Source organism: Bacillus rossius, chromosome 2 (assembly GCF_032445375.1).
Source record: "Bacillus rossius redtenbacheri isolate Brsri chromosome 2, Brsri_v3, whole genome shotgun sequence".
Taxonomy (NCBI): domain Eukaryota; kingdom Metazoa; phylum Arthropoda; class Insecta; order Phasmatodea; family Bacillidae; genus Bacillus; species Bacillus rossius.
The window spans coordinates 100,178,674-100,193,698 of NC_086331.1; the positions used below are offsets into that span (position 1 = coordinate 100,178,674).

At 33.1% G+C, this 15,025-nt stretch overlaps 1 protein-coding gene across 4 annotated transcripts in view; it reads left to right on the forward strand.

The window, feature by feature from the left end:
- Positions 1–15,025, forward strand: part of LOC134529514 (sodium- and chloride-dependent GABA transporter 1) — a 66,207-nt gene that overhangs the window by 18,169 nt on the left and 33,013 nt on the right. For all 4 annotated transcript variants that reach the window (XM_063363677.1, XM_063363678.1, XM_063363679.1 and 1 more), the window contains exons 3-6: positions 4,765–4,866; positions 6,399–6,582; positions 8,521–8,653; positions 13,781–13,915. In XM_063363677.1, the coding sequence (XP_063219747.1) occupies positions 4,765–4,866; positions 6,399–6,582; positions 8,521–8,653; positions 13,781–13,915 (554 nt within the window). The remainder of the gene's footprint in view (positions 1–4,764; positions 4,867–6,398; positions 6,583–8,520; positions 8,654–13,780; positions 13,916–15,025) is intronic.

Consider the following 15,025-nt stretch of genomic DNA (forward strand, 5'->3'; position numbering starts at 1 on the left):
TAACCATCTCTCTTAGTCCACCCCAGTTAAGTCAAGGCCAACCACACATAGCAATGTCTGGGTAGTCAAACCTGTCTCCGTGTCGACCAAATCATCTTCGTCATCATCATGATCATCATCACCATTATCATTATCACCATCGTCATCCATATCATCAAAACCATCATCATATTCATCATATTTATCACCACCTTATTTATCATCATATTCATCATCATATGCACTATCATTAGCACCATCATCTTCATCATCACTACAATCATCATTATCATCATCATCTCCATCATCATCATCACCATCATCATCACCTCCATCATCAATTTTTAAATAGTTTAATAGCAGGAAACATATTTAAAGTATTAATAAAAAAATTAAAATATATTTATTATAAGTGTATGTTATGAGCCAGTGAATTGTTTTCATTTTTATTATATCATAGTAAATGGTTTGCAGCGAGAATTTGTTTAAAATTACTTTGATGGTATGTTCTTGAAATTTTCTCATTGTTGACAGTTTATTTGAACTATTTTTATAAACATGAAGGTAAATTATTTTTAAATTAGTCGATTTTCAGGGTATTTGGTTTTTTTTTAAATAAATTATGGTAAAAATAATTTTAGTTATAATTTTTAGTGTTTATTTTATAATTTCTTACAGCCTCAACTCACAAAATAAATTAATTTGTCACTGTCAGCACATGCAACTGAGTTGGACCAAAAAGGGCTACTTTCCTTCTACGAGTTTTAAAGAAAATTTTATGTAACATAATTGTGTTCCATTATAAAACTAATTTAAATCCATATTAACTTCTGGTTATGTAATACGTATTGCAAAATGTAATACTGTACGGCTAACGTAAAATTTAATCTTGAAAAAAAGCTTTTTAAATAATATTAAAATCACTCCCCCGTTTTAAAAAAAAAACGAAAGTTTTTTTTTGTTTTAAATTAATTTAAGTTAAAATAAATAAACAAATAAACTTCATTCATCTTCAAACCTTGGTAACACCTAAGAATCCGCTGAACAGTACATACAGAAATTCAATTAGTTTTGGTGGTTTTAGCGACGGAATGCTTAATGGAAGTACGCAAAAAAAAAACCGCTAGCTCGCGGCAACGTCCGCCACGTAACCCACTTGCGAAATATTCCGATTTAGTTTCTACTGGAAACTTAAACTATGCCGTCTAGTGAGTGGCAAGTGACGTGATAACCTAAACTGTGTTACCCCTTGTCTTAAAGATAAATGTGTTTGATTTACATATTTAAACATACATATCTCTTTCTTGCGAGTTGTGTATAGCATGACCTAGAATACAATAAAGTGTTAGAGTTCTTGAACTTATTGTGACTAAAAATAATATTTTCTTTTAAGGCAATGTTTTATTTTTAGAAGGTGCAACGTGGTAAAGTTACGTTTTTTGCACAATTGCTCAAATTATTTAAATAAAATATAAATACTTAATGTATCTTTATAATTCTGATTTCTTTAAAGAAATATGTAACGATACGTTGATTATTGCACACTGTGTCGTTTAGGACCGTATTTAAGTGATTGGTCTCTGTAATAAATTTGTGTGAAGAATAAACTATCTGGAATTTTATGTTTGAAAATAAAATTGTACCAATCATTTACATACAAATATGCCTAGAAGAAGTGATTAAATTTATTTGTAGTAAAAATAGGCATATTTTTAAAATACCTGTTACGTAAACATTTTGTGGATTTTTATACCTACAAATATTTCTTAGTTTTTATTTAAAAGCTGCGTGGTTTATTTACTTATTGAGTGGATTATAATAAGTAATACGATTTTTTAGATAATGTCGTTATGTTTGGCCAACAAATATGACCAGGCTTTATATACAGCAAATAGTTTTAAACACCAGAACACAAATATTTATGAAATTTAAATTAAAGGTTATTTGCAAAATACACCTTTTAAATTGGAGAGTTAAATAAGATATTAAGTAATAAATTATAAATTAAATGTATCATTTCTTATACTAAATTACATTATTTGTTAAAAATATGCAACATATTTGTTAAAAACTGCTTATTTTCTACACAAAGAATACGTTAATCGTTTGATTTCAAAAGTATGTAAGTTTTTCATTTATTTATCATATCAATTGTTAGAAGTCATAACATTTTTGTTTTCTATCTTTATGGTGCAGATTTTCAGATTTACAAAGTTGACAAAGTCTTAAAACACATATGACACACGTTTATTAACATCTAGAATTTTCAATTAGAAAAAATATATATAAATCAGAATTATTTGCGAAACTTTCAGAATAATATATTAACGAAAGCTTCATAAATAATTCTGAATTTAATGTGTTTCATAATTAATTACAACTATTTTCATTAATTTATTATATAGTGAGATTAAGGTCATATTAATTATATATGCACCCTACTTATAGGATTTATTACAAACACCATCGCCATATAGGTTATACGCTGTATTTTTAGAACGTGTCTTATTTCCAAGGATGTCACCATGCTCAGCTCTGCCGCATCTAGTTCATCCCCACCCTCTTCTGCAACACCCACAAAGCAACGGACGTTTCGCGTCGTTTAACTGGGGCTTTCCTGCGCCTTGATGGCGTCCAAAATGGCAGTACTTAGGACCTTGACGCCAAGCCACGCGAGGCTCCGCCGCCACTGTCAGACTGCGTAATGAGGTGGCCATTTCCCGCTCCTCTCCTTCGTCTCTCTCTCCGCGCTCCTGAGCAAATTAACCAATTCAGTCCCCTCAGCCCGAGCCCATTGATCTCCTAGGACTCGGCCTTGGCGTGGAGATGTAGTCTGCGAGGCACCGCTACCCCCCCCCCCTCCTGTACCAGATGCACAGCACCAAAGGCACGCGCTCATTCTTTGGCACAGTTCCCGTTCCCATGTTCACAGCTGTCTGAAGCCTGGCCCGAAGTGTGTCATCCTAGCGAAGACTCGTTACTACTCGATTTGGCTCGACCTTTCCCATGAAATGTCGGCGAATGCTCGAACAGGAAAAGGGCTGAGGTGGGACGGATGGCAAGTCCCAGTTCAACTAATGCACAGATTTGCCAAGCCAAGCGCCGTGGGAACAGCGCGACGTCGTAGTTAGAGCGACCACAACCACTCTCGTGTGACTCGAGGTTTGCCAAGCCACATACTGCGGCAACTGCGTGACATCGTAATTCAAGCGATCAAGCACCCTCGAGGAGCGACTCAAGGTTTGTCAGGCCACGCACTTGGGAAACAGCACATCGTAATTCGAGCGATCGTAGACACATTCGAGAGACTCGATGTTTTGCCAAGCCCTGCGCCATGGCAACAGCGCGACGTCGTATTTCGAGCGATCACACAAGCATACTCGTGAAACTATAGGATTTTTAAGCCACACGTTGTGACAATAGTACGATGTCGTATTTCAAGCGATCACAGACACACTCGAGTGACTTGAGGTTTGCCAAGCCACGCGCCGTGGGAACAAGGCTTGAGGCGGAACGTCGTGAATTGTGGTGTTCTATGTTAGCGTAGTTTACTTGGGCCCATTTCTGTTTCAAGATCATTCCCCTACTTCTGCATAAGAAGACTACTTCAAAACACACATTGTGCGTATAATCGGTGTACGAAAATGCAGTTGTATATAAAATTTTATGTTTCCTATTGCTTCTTTGACATTTACTTACGAAAAAATGTTAAATGCATTTTTGACTTAACATTGTATTATGAATCACTTAATAAAAAAAGCACTGCTTTCTGACACACAATAAATATTTATATTTATATAATTATATTTAATTACGTATAAATGTACCCAGTGTTTATTTATAGGTTTATATATGTGGTGTATTTATATGAAATGAATGTATGAATTAATATGTATGTATTAATATGTATATACCTACATGTCGATGAGTCGGTTCACCTTTTTTGCCCTCTCACAATCTCTTTCTTAAGGTAAGTAAGCTAGCTCAATTTCTTACATGAACTCAAAACTGTGATAATGTGCATCAAAAAATAATCCAAACACTTAAATAAAAACACGAAACATTGTGGATGAAAATAATTATAGTTTTATATTTTTTACTATGTATTGGAAATAGTATTTTAACTAAATGTTATAATAATATTTTCCTTAAAATAGTTATAACTCTTTCTATTAAAATATTACAAAATATTATGTCTTTTAGATTTACTGTGTTTGATACAATGAATATAATTTAATTTTTTTTTATTTTTTTATTTTAATACTGTTAGTTGTCACAATATTATTTTTCTGAATTTTCATTTAACATTTTAAAAAAAAATTATTTCACAAATTATATTTCTAAATGGCATATGAAAATACTTTTAATATAACTTTTCAAAAAATGTTTTGAAATGAGTGAGCATGGTTCGCCTAGCATCGGGCCACTTGGTGAATGTTTTATGTGGTATAGTAATAGATTTTATCGATGTCTCAAAACAACTGAGTATTGAAATGAATGTATTGAGCTGGAAAGTGCCTACAATAAAACACTAAGTTTTTTAAAGGATAAGTTTTTGTAATTTTTAAAAATATTATATTTCTTTAACTGACAGTATTTTTAATGTAATAGTTTTTTTTGTTTTAATTGCATTCCTTTCAACAGAAATATTTAGCAAGTGAAAATTATTATTCTAAGTAGTCATATAGTGTTGATGTAAGAATTTGTGAAAAGTTATTTCTAAGTACGTAATTTTCTGTGGGGTTTTAGGCTCTGCTTTAATTTGTATGAAAATATTTTTTTAAGGTATTGGATATGCGGCAGCAGTTATGTCATGCTGGATGAACGTCTATTACATAGTCATTTTGGCATGGGCTATTTTTTACTTCTTCATGTCACTTAGATCAGGTAAGAATTTTTTAAATTGTGGTTTTTTGATTGCATTAATTTGTTTTAAATTTTTAAGTATCCTATTGTTTTTAAGTTTTAAGTATCTGTGCATGGGACTCTAAGTAAGTAAGAAATTAATATTTCAAGTTCAAACTTTTTGGGCTACATCTTACACAAAAAATATTAAGCAAACACAAATTTACTTATTTCAGAAATACGAGTACAAACTTGAACCAATTATTGCTGACCTGAAAATGTTAAAATTGATATAAGCCGTCCATATCGATCTGATTCCATTAAAAGTTGGGGGAAGAAGGGGGGTTGGAAAATATATTATATCAGTTACGTGAAGAAGAGCAACAAGCGTTTGTGTACATATTAAAATAAAACAAAATATTTGATAAATTCAAAGGTTTAAATATGGTACCATCCGCAGTAAGTATAAAGGTGGTTTATCAGTGTGCGCCATTTGTTTTGTTACAAAATATGCCCGAAAAAGTATTGCCTGTGTTTGATGGTAGTATGTCGGATGCGGAACTAATTGTCATAAAATTAACGTAAAAGCGTTGGTGCAACGTTCTAGCTCCTACCGTTGTCGAGGTAAATACACATGTGGTTTGGCCAGCGATGATGTGGTTGTAATGAACACACAAGGATCGTACCGATTAACATGAACTTCAAACTGTGATTTGTGTAACTACAGGTAAGGGCACAGTTAAAAGGCACAGCCAAACTATATCAAGTGAATATGTTTAGAAAGCCACATTTGTAAACATTTACTTGACTGAGAATAAATTGCTTGTCAGGCTACACGGGAATCGACTATTTACTGCTCCAATCGATTGCAATGTTTATGTTTCGGTGTTTATTTGAATGAGTCCTTAATTGCATGCTTCAGGCTAGCTATCATAAGAAACAATTATTATGGATTGGCATTCACTTGCGCAAAACAAATCAGTTCATATATTTTATTTATCTTTTGGTTTTTCTGCAACTGCACGACTCGCATTCGGCTTTTTTTTTGGCCGTGGTTTGTTGAAGTTTAACCAGCCAGTTACAAACAAGCATAGAAGGTATGTATGTGTTTCTGAAGTACTTGAATCAGTTTAGTTTGAACGAGAGCAATGACTTCAATCGAAACGTGTTCAGACTGCACGTAACCAGTTGCTGAGTTAAACATATTTCAATGAAGGTTCAAAGTACCATGCAAACGTGTCCTAGTTTGGGTTTGTAATACGTAGTGTACATACATTCCCATTAAAGGCATCCTGATTTCGGTTCATTACGGTCTCTTGAAATCTCTCCAGGTTTAATGCCTGAATGGTTACTTACCGTAGGCGATGAACTATTCCTTCGTAATTTCCCTGTACCTATTGTATTGTTTTTGTCCGTCAAAAACGATTCAAAGTCGACGAGACTTTAAGTTAAGATAAAGCCAAAATTTAAAAATAAACATTCCAACTCGATTGTACTATATGCATAATCATTAAGCTAAATTTATCATAACCTCGTGATTTTCATAATTCATGAATAGTTGTGATTGTTCCCAGATGTGCCGTGGCGGTCGTGCAGCAACTACTGGAACACGCCCAACTGCGTGAATGCTTACGAAAGGGGTAACCTCACGTGCTGGGAGCAACGTTACAATGTATCGACAGTAACGAAGATATGTGCAGTCAACCAACACAACATATCGGTCAAAGACTTGACAGATCCTGTAAAGGAATTTTGGGAGTAAGTGCTTTTCTCAGTTAAATTATATTAGTTACACGTATTTTCACACTGTTTCTTAAACTCTACAGTTTTCAATTGATTTACGTGTGCTAATTTTTTTTTGTTTAAGTTCTGATGCTGTTATCATTAATAGCTATACCTTACACATTTTAGTTTTATTCTGTTGGAATCATTGATTTATGAGCATAAAACTTCCAGTTGGATTTTCAACACACAAAATAAATTGTGCGTGTATTAATTAATACATACTATAATATATTATGATTAAAATGTAGTTAGAAAATTAAAAAGGAAATTCTTTTATTTAAAATTTGTACATTTTATATAGAACTTGAAAAATGACATATAGTACGGTTTATAGTAAAGTTATCTATGTTTTTCAAAAACGTTTTTAAAATCTTGAAGATTTTCTAAAATTATTAAATTTTACCAAAATATTTTAATATATATTTTTTTAGTATTTCTTAAAGTTAGTGTTTTGCATCACATAGTTATGCCGTTAGGCTAAAACAACTGGACCTGCAGAGTTAAAGTGACATCCATGCCACTCAAGTTACCACTTGGCGCTCATAGATTTGAGCCATGTCTACTCATTTTGAAATATTTATGCTACATCTCTTATGCGTAAAATGTTCATAACTGTATATGCTTTAAAAAATCTAAAGAATTATATTTAATGAATTGATTTCGTTTCAAATATATAAATTGATAGATTTAATTTATTTTCATATATTATTGTATTTGAATGTTCTAAATTAAAATCATAAAATAAATATATATTGATATAATTGATGTACGCCATACAGTTTCAACATCAAACTGAAATACATATTATATAAAAACTCTAGGCTTTGTTAAACAAAAGCAATACTTCTATGTACATATTAGATTATTAAAAGCGAAAAGAGCACAAACAAAAATAAGGAAGGCTATTTTATTTTGATTAAATTAAATTTTAAGAAAAAATATTATTTTCTGGTACTCCAAAAATCATTTTTGATTTATTAATTAAACCTTCTATGAAAAAAAGAAAGCAAAATAAATATTTTTAAAAAATTTAATCTATTTGTTAATACTTTCGCAAAAATTAATTTTAAAAGTTTGAGCTCATTAAATAATCAAACTAAAATAAAGTAATAAGAATTTAGAAAAGGCTAGAAACAAAAGCATAAATACTCGAGAAGAATTTACACAATTCACTTATGTCATACTCGTAGCAAAAATATAAGCTCCAGAATAAACGTCTTTATCAATTCGTATTAAAAGAAAATTTAAAAAATAACAATTGATATTAAATAGAAAACAAAAAAATAATTTATTAAAGTGTAATACTTTATTTAACAAATCGTATTAAAAAGTGTTAATTTAAGAAATAATAATTAAAGGGCTGAATAATAATAGAAGTATATTCATTGTAAATTCATATGATCTTAAAGTTTCAAAATGCCCCAAGACTTGCTTTTCCCTCAAAATTTGACATTTTTAATAGCTTAAGATGTAACAGATATTAGGTTTTAGTGGGGCGAATAACGCCTATATCCCAATAGGGACTATGAAAGTAAATAAAAGCTGTTGGCAGTAAATTGCTTGAATCTGGCAAATACAAACGAGCTTTGACATCATTTATTGAGAGTCATTTGAGATTATGTCACACGGTTATGATCAAATAAGCTTACGTCATAAGTTGTCTGGGGAGGCGAGTGAACAGTTTTCGCTTTATTAACTACATTAACTTGAAATATTATTGAAGGTAGCCAATTAGGACCCTCTATAGTCACTGCAAGTGGCGAATTAAGAAAATTAAACTTTGTGTGTTGCACTTGTTACTACGGAAAAAAAAAGCATTAGATTTGAAAAATATTGTGTGTAGTTTTTAAACGTGAGAGTAAGTTTAAAAGACACGTGTTTCTAGCAACAGCTGTGTTCATTGCTGTGCAGACGCCGCGCACTGCAGATCTCGGAAGGAGTGGAGTATGTCGGCAACATCAGATGGGAGCTGGCAGGCACCTTGCTGCTGGTGTGGGTCATGTGCTACTTCTGCATTTGGAAGGGCGTCAGATGGACTGGAAAAGTAAAGTACCCACAAGTAGCATGCCTTACTGCTTTTCCAACGTTAGATTTCAATGAAATACTTGACAGACCTAGTAGTACAGTTGTATCTCTTCTGAGTTGTTTTTGAATCGAAATAAATTGTAATAAATTTAAAAAAATGCTTGGATTTAATAAGCAATGCCTAAACTTTAAGACATAATATATGTATATGTTTTGTAGATGAGTACATTTTTATTTCTTATGACAATTTAAAGCGATATATATTTTTTATTATTTATGTAAAAACTATCATAAAAATTATATTTTATAATATTGACTAAATTAACTGCATGTACAATGTATATAAAACGTATGCTATTTGGGATGCTGTATGTTAAAGTAATAATGTCATGCGAATTTTAATACATGTGTGATTTATATATGGAAAATAAGATTTCCTCTCCGATAAAAAAAGTCATAGGAAGTAATATTTTAGTGCATTTTATTACTACACTATGGATAAATTTTGGTTAAGATTTGAATGCTGTCTTGAATGAAAGTTTATATTTTACTATAGCTACTATCTCATATATCCCAATGCAGAGTATGCAGATGCAATTACTATCACTATTATTTTCTGAAATGTAATCTACGTAAATAAACATATATTATTTTTATAACTTGAGGCTAAGTATAAAAAAATAAAGTTTCCGAAACATTACCCTCAGAAAATTTAATTGTACCTATGTGGATTTACCTGTTAGTTTTTTCAGCTATTTATCCTAAATATTTTGTGTCTTGATTTCTTACGAAAATCTATGAAGAGTATAAACAAACCCCTTACAGCCTCTCTCAAATATTAAGATTGGTATTCAGACGCAAACAAACTTTTTTAGATTTTATATTTTTACAAAACGTCGAGAACTATTTAAATACGTCGTATCTGTAGTAGTGTTTCATTATATGAAATTCTTCACGAAATTAAAAACTTCAATAATATTTACCTTCTCCACTTCATTGAAATCACAACGTTAGCACCCTCTTATCGCAAATTCTGCACAGTGTTTGACGATCCACGCAGACGGTAGTTTTATATTCCTGCAGGCAAATCCACACTCGCTCAGGTCGATGGATAATGGTCGATAGATAATTGTCGCGAATCTCCTCGACTCACAGTTAATCACTTCCAGTGTGCTATTGTTTGGGTTCCTTCACTCCACTTCCACCCCCTCTCTTCAGCTGTGCAGAAGTTACGGAGCCCTAAAACGAATATTTTGCACAACAGCTCAACATTTCAAAGAATGTGCGGACTTTTTCTTTTTTAATGGCACCGAAGAAAAGTCCGGGAGAGATCTGAGCTCCAGTTCAGCCGCCCTTTGTAAAGACTTTTTGCCAGTCAGTTGTCTATGGTGTACCGTCATTATGACGGGGCGAGAATAAATAATTGCTGGAATGAATGAATGACTCGGGGAAACAGGCGCACCCTGAGAAAACACACTGGCTCACGGCAACGCCCGCCGCATTTCCCACTTCCGAAAATTCCTGATTTGACACCTTGGGGAATCCAACCCGATGGGAGGCATGAAATCTGACAACTTTTTTTTATTTTTAAAATATATTTTATTGTAACTAATGAGCCACCAACTTTAACAACTAATATTAGAAAAAGCTAATCTTCCTTTTGACAACTCGAACACAAAATTGCTAGCACCAATAACCTCCGAGCACGCAATTGCACTATGTAGGTTGGCACACACTATTATCGTATCGTCTGCTTTGCTTATTTAGTAGAGATTAATATATTCTCTCATTCACCTGATACATGCCACAGGCCATGATGACATTCACTTCAAAATATGTACGGACTATTGCCCATGTACCACTCTTAAAGTGATCAGGACACACGAAGTTCTATTCCGTTAACCTTACAGACCAGCAGCAATATTGAAACAAAGTTAAGTCTGATCACGAAATCTTTGTTTTGTAAGAGTCATTAGAAGTAGGTATTTTTCAGTAATAAGACCAAGCTTGGTATTTCAAAATACGCCAAATATTCTGATAGTCTCAGATAGTTATTGCAATCGAACCGAAATGTCTAAATATGCAATAATTGGCCCAAGATTTCTTCTTTTTAAGCTCATTCATGCAACACAATTTACCCTAGTTAAATCTCAACGCTACCAAATATCCTAGGACCCGAAAATGACAACACAATCTTAAAACATTTTCAACTACCACCATAATCCGTTAAACACACATTCTGTTACACGCCTATGCAGCGACTCACTGATAAACTAGACACAATCGGCTACCCAGGCACTCAACTACTTACATGCCTTAACTCATTTTACTTGGGCACTGCCAGCAAGAAACCCATTTATCCACCAATTTCACTCGAATTTAAATCATGATCCTCGCACACAGCACGATACTAAAAATAAGGGAAAATTTGACTTGACTATTCACATTCAGCTATACAAATACAATCAGTTACAAAGATCGCATCACAGAGTAAAATTTTGTGATGTGAGGAAAACTGTTCTCAAATAAATTTACAATAAAAAACCGATGTCCAGTGTTGTTTGAGATTTTTGGCTTTAACTAACATTTAAAACCACATACAGTTAAAACCAGCAATGACGTATGTCCTTAATGCAAAATTATTGAGTACTCTACCTTCGTTTACGTTTTTCTACGCCACATTTCTGAACAAAGTTTTAGGAGAGTTCACTTGTTAATCAGACTGCGCGATAAAAAACATTGCACAATGTGTATCCTACTTCTTCTTAGCAATGGCGTATGTCCAAAAACTTACATCAAGTCATCCTACTTCACAACTGCATTAAAACATTTTGTGCATACATATTCCTTGTGCAGTATCATAAGCAAAAAATATCGAATGAAATTTTATGAGTAGGATAGGAGTTGTTAGTCTTTTTTAGGTCAAGGTCCTTATACATGTAACTTCCAAAGTGCTTGCAATTGTGATGAAGTCTCAAATGGTTCTATAATTGTTGACGAAACGTGTTGCCTGTCAAATGAAGGTGCATGCATGATGCAATGCGCATGCATCTTACAAACTGTAACTAAAAATGTTAAGTTTTCAAACAATCAATTACTCCATAATTCTCATAACAAATTTAATAAATTTACACTCCATTCAAAATAACATCTTCCTTTTTTTTGACAGTTATTGCTGTAAATACATCTCAGACTTACAAAGGATCTCTAATTATGCACGAAAAATTTATACCAAACCACTTGATTATTTATCTATAAAAACAGAATAAATACACTCACTATCCAATTACATTTTGAAATAAACAGTGCTTTATAAAAAATGTAAATTTATACAGCTTAAAAGTAAAAATTTTCACAGTTATATTTTCCCAGCGTTTTAGTTCAGAATTGGGCGATGTTGCCAAATGGCGTGCCATGTTAACAAGGCCAAGCGAAACATGAGGCGAATCCATTTTGTTATTAAGTAACCGTCAAGTGACGTGGGGGAAGACTCTCAAATAAACATACCACAAAGAGATAATGGCAGATGTCGAGAATGGTTAATTTATTTGACACTGCCCCCTGAAGAAGTGTCGCAGCTGGGACAGTAATTTATAATGACCTCGAGAAAACGCGAGCGCGTAAACATTCCATAATTTACTGAGGAGTCAAAAAGCAGATGTTTAAGAAGTGCAAAATGCTAAGTGGTTGACATTGTTGCAGCAGTTTATGTCAATAATTGGAGGATATTCTCGCAGTTTCTATTCCACAGAAAATACTGGAACATTAAATATGACATGTGCTATAGCTAAGCATGTCGATGGGCCATATAGGTATATACAAGTCTTTAAGTACGTTTTTAGGCACTATCAGTTTCTATTGCTTTGTAAGATTTCTCAAAACAGGCTTTTACACATCAAAAACAATTTTTTGGCGGATAATTGAATAATACCAATTATTTTAGCTATAAAATAATGCATACACTGTAAGAAAAGTTAATGTTATTAATTTATCACCGGAGCAGAACTTAAAGAAACTGCGGTTAAGTGAATTATTTTAATTAAATTATATAAGAGACGACTGTTTACAGCCTAATAATGTGAAGTTTAGACTCACATTTAAAATAATGTCAAAGGTTTTTAGTGGTTGTTGGTATTACAAGTAAGGGATTTCATATGTCGGTAAGATCAAAATATGTAGGACTATATCACGAAACCTCTTGTCAGAAACATTCCTTTGAGTGTTTGTTACCATTTAACTATAGATATCGGAATTTTTTCTTGTTTGATATGAGTTGCCTAAAGTGCATCAGTTACAGATTTGAAAAACCTAATTTGGGAGTTAAGCCCCAAAATGGAGGAGAAAATATTTTCAAATGAACATGAGAAAAATTATATTGTTGTAATATCTAGAAATTACAAGAGTTTTATTATTGGTATTTTTGTGCAACGTATTACATCTGCAAAGGTATTAAATTGATATTGGTAAAAGTGATTTATTCAATTATTAAAGTATTTACATTGATTTTATACATTGTGAAATAATCACAATCCCATACTCTTTAAAATCTTCTCCTTAGTTAGAATGTAAATAGAAAACTAATTTCAAGACTGCCACCATTTTACCTACTAGCATGACAAAGCATTCATCGTATGAGGTTTATTTAATTGTAGGCCTATTTACTAATTTTTAAATGTTCAATAGTTTTTTTTTTGTACTTTCAACTTTTACATGCCCACCTATGTTGTAAACGAATTTAAAACAGTAGATGTTACACAGAAATCAGAAAGCAAAGTAAATAAATGGGTTTTGCTATGGAAAACTGTGCATTTTATGGCATTATGATAAACATGTATTGAAGTATTAAATTTTTAATCAGGTTTGAATTAAGCGCTATTGTTAAATTTCAAGGTTATGACTGGGTTCAATGACAAATTTCCACACTACAGCCTAAATTATTCGCTAGCATCCTCAAAAAATACTATTAAAACTATCAGTTTTAAGACATATATAAAATTTATATAAAATTATATGTTGACGTTCACATAGCCTCACATTTATGTGACAGTTATACATAAATTCATATTTAAACAATTTACTGCTAAGCAAAAAAAAAATTTCGCCCGTAACACTGAAAGCAGTAACCAACATGAACTGTGGTTTGCAGGTGGTCTACTTCACAGCTTTGTTTCCGTACGTTCTGCTGACCATCCTTCTCATCAGAGGCGTGACTCTGCCCGGGGCAGCAGAGGGCATCCGCTTCTACATCAGTCCAAACCTTTCAAAACTACAGGAGTCTGAGGTACGCCCCCTTATTATTCTACATTTTAGAATTTTTTCTCTAAGGAAATAAGAAAACTGTCAATGAGTATGTGAGCTTGAATGATCATGGATGTGAACTTTATAGTTCGTTATATTTAGTCGAACTTTAGCAACAGCCTACCTAGTTCAGATATGTCTGGTAATGAGCAATGCCATAACCCTATGGTGGGCAAACTTACGGTGAAAAAGGCGATCTCATAGTTCAGTCATATAAAAATTCATACAAGTTAATGTAGTTTCAAGGAAATTCCACATGTAGGTTCCCGCCTGTGGCAAAGTCCCCATGGGGGACATGAAGTTGGCACTTGTGGTAGTCAGCCTGATAAATGCTCGAGATGAGTATGAAGCGGCGGCGGAATGCGTTGGTGGTGGAATACGGTAGTGCACTGAGAAAACCCTCCGGTGCACGGCAACGTCCGTCACGTTTCTCGCGTGCAAACAATTCCAGGTGTATCCTCACCGGGAATCAAACCAGGACCTCTCGGCAATAAACTACGTGGCCTCCAAAGTAGATACATACTCGTCGATTGTCAACGTTCCTCTTTTTAAACTGATTTAGAATTCAAAAAATTCTGTAATTGTAAATTTTCAAGGCATTTATTGTTTTGGGGAAAAAACTCTCGTGGTGATACCTGATAAAACAATTGGGCTCTTCGTTTCAAGTAGTTGGCGCCACCATAGAAGAAATAGGTATGTGTGCCTACTGCTTCGTTCGCACTTACAAATCCAATTCTCGTTGAAAAATATTATGTTCTGATAAAATTTTATTCTAAAACTGAATAATATTGTGTTCTGAACTAAAAATGTTATTCACTATTGCTACAAATCAGCAGAGTCACTGTAGTTATGGTACACAGTCTAGCAGGCGGTGATCGGTTAGGGTACTTCATTACAGACAAAAGTGAATAGGGAAGGCTGTTGAAGTGTGTGCATGCCCTTTATGGAGTCTTATACAATGCGGATATTTTGTTGCACTATTATACCCTACTACTTTCAACTTCACACTGTTTAATAATAAGAATTTTAAATAAACGTCACGCGTTCCTACTACTTCAGACGTCAATGAAACCAATAAGACGATCTCTGTAGC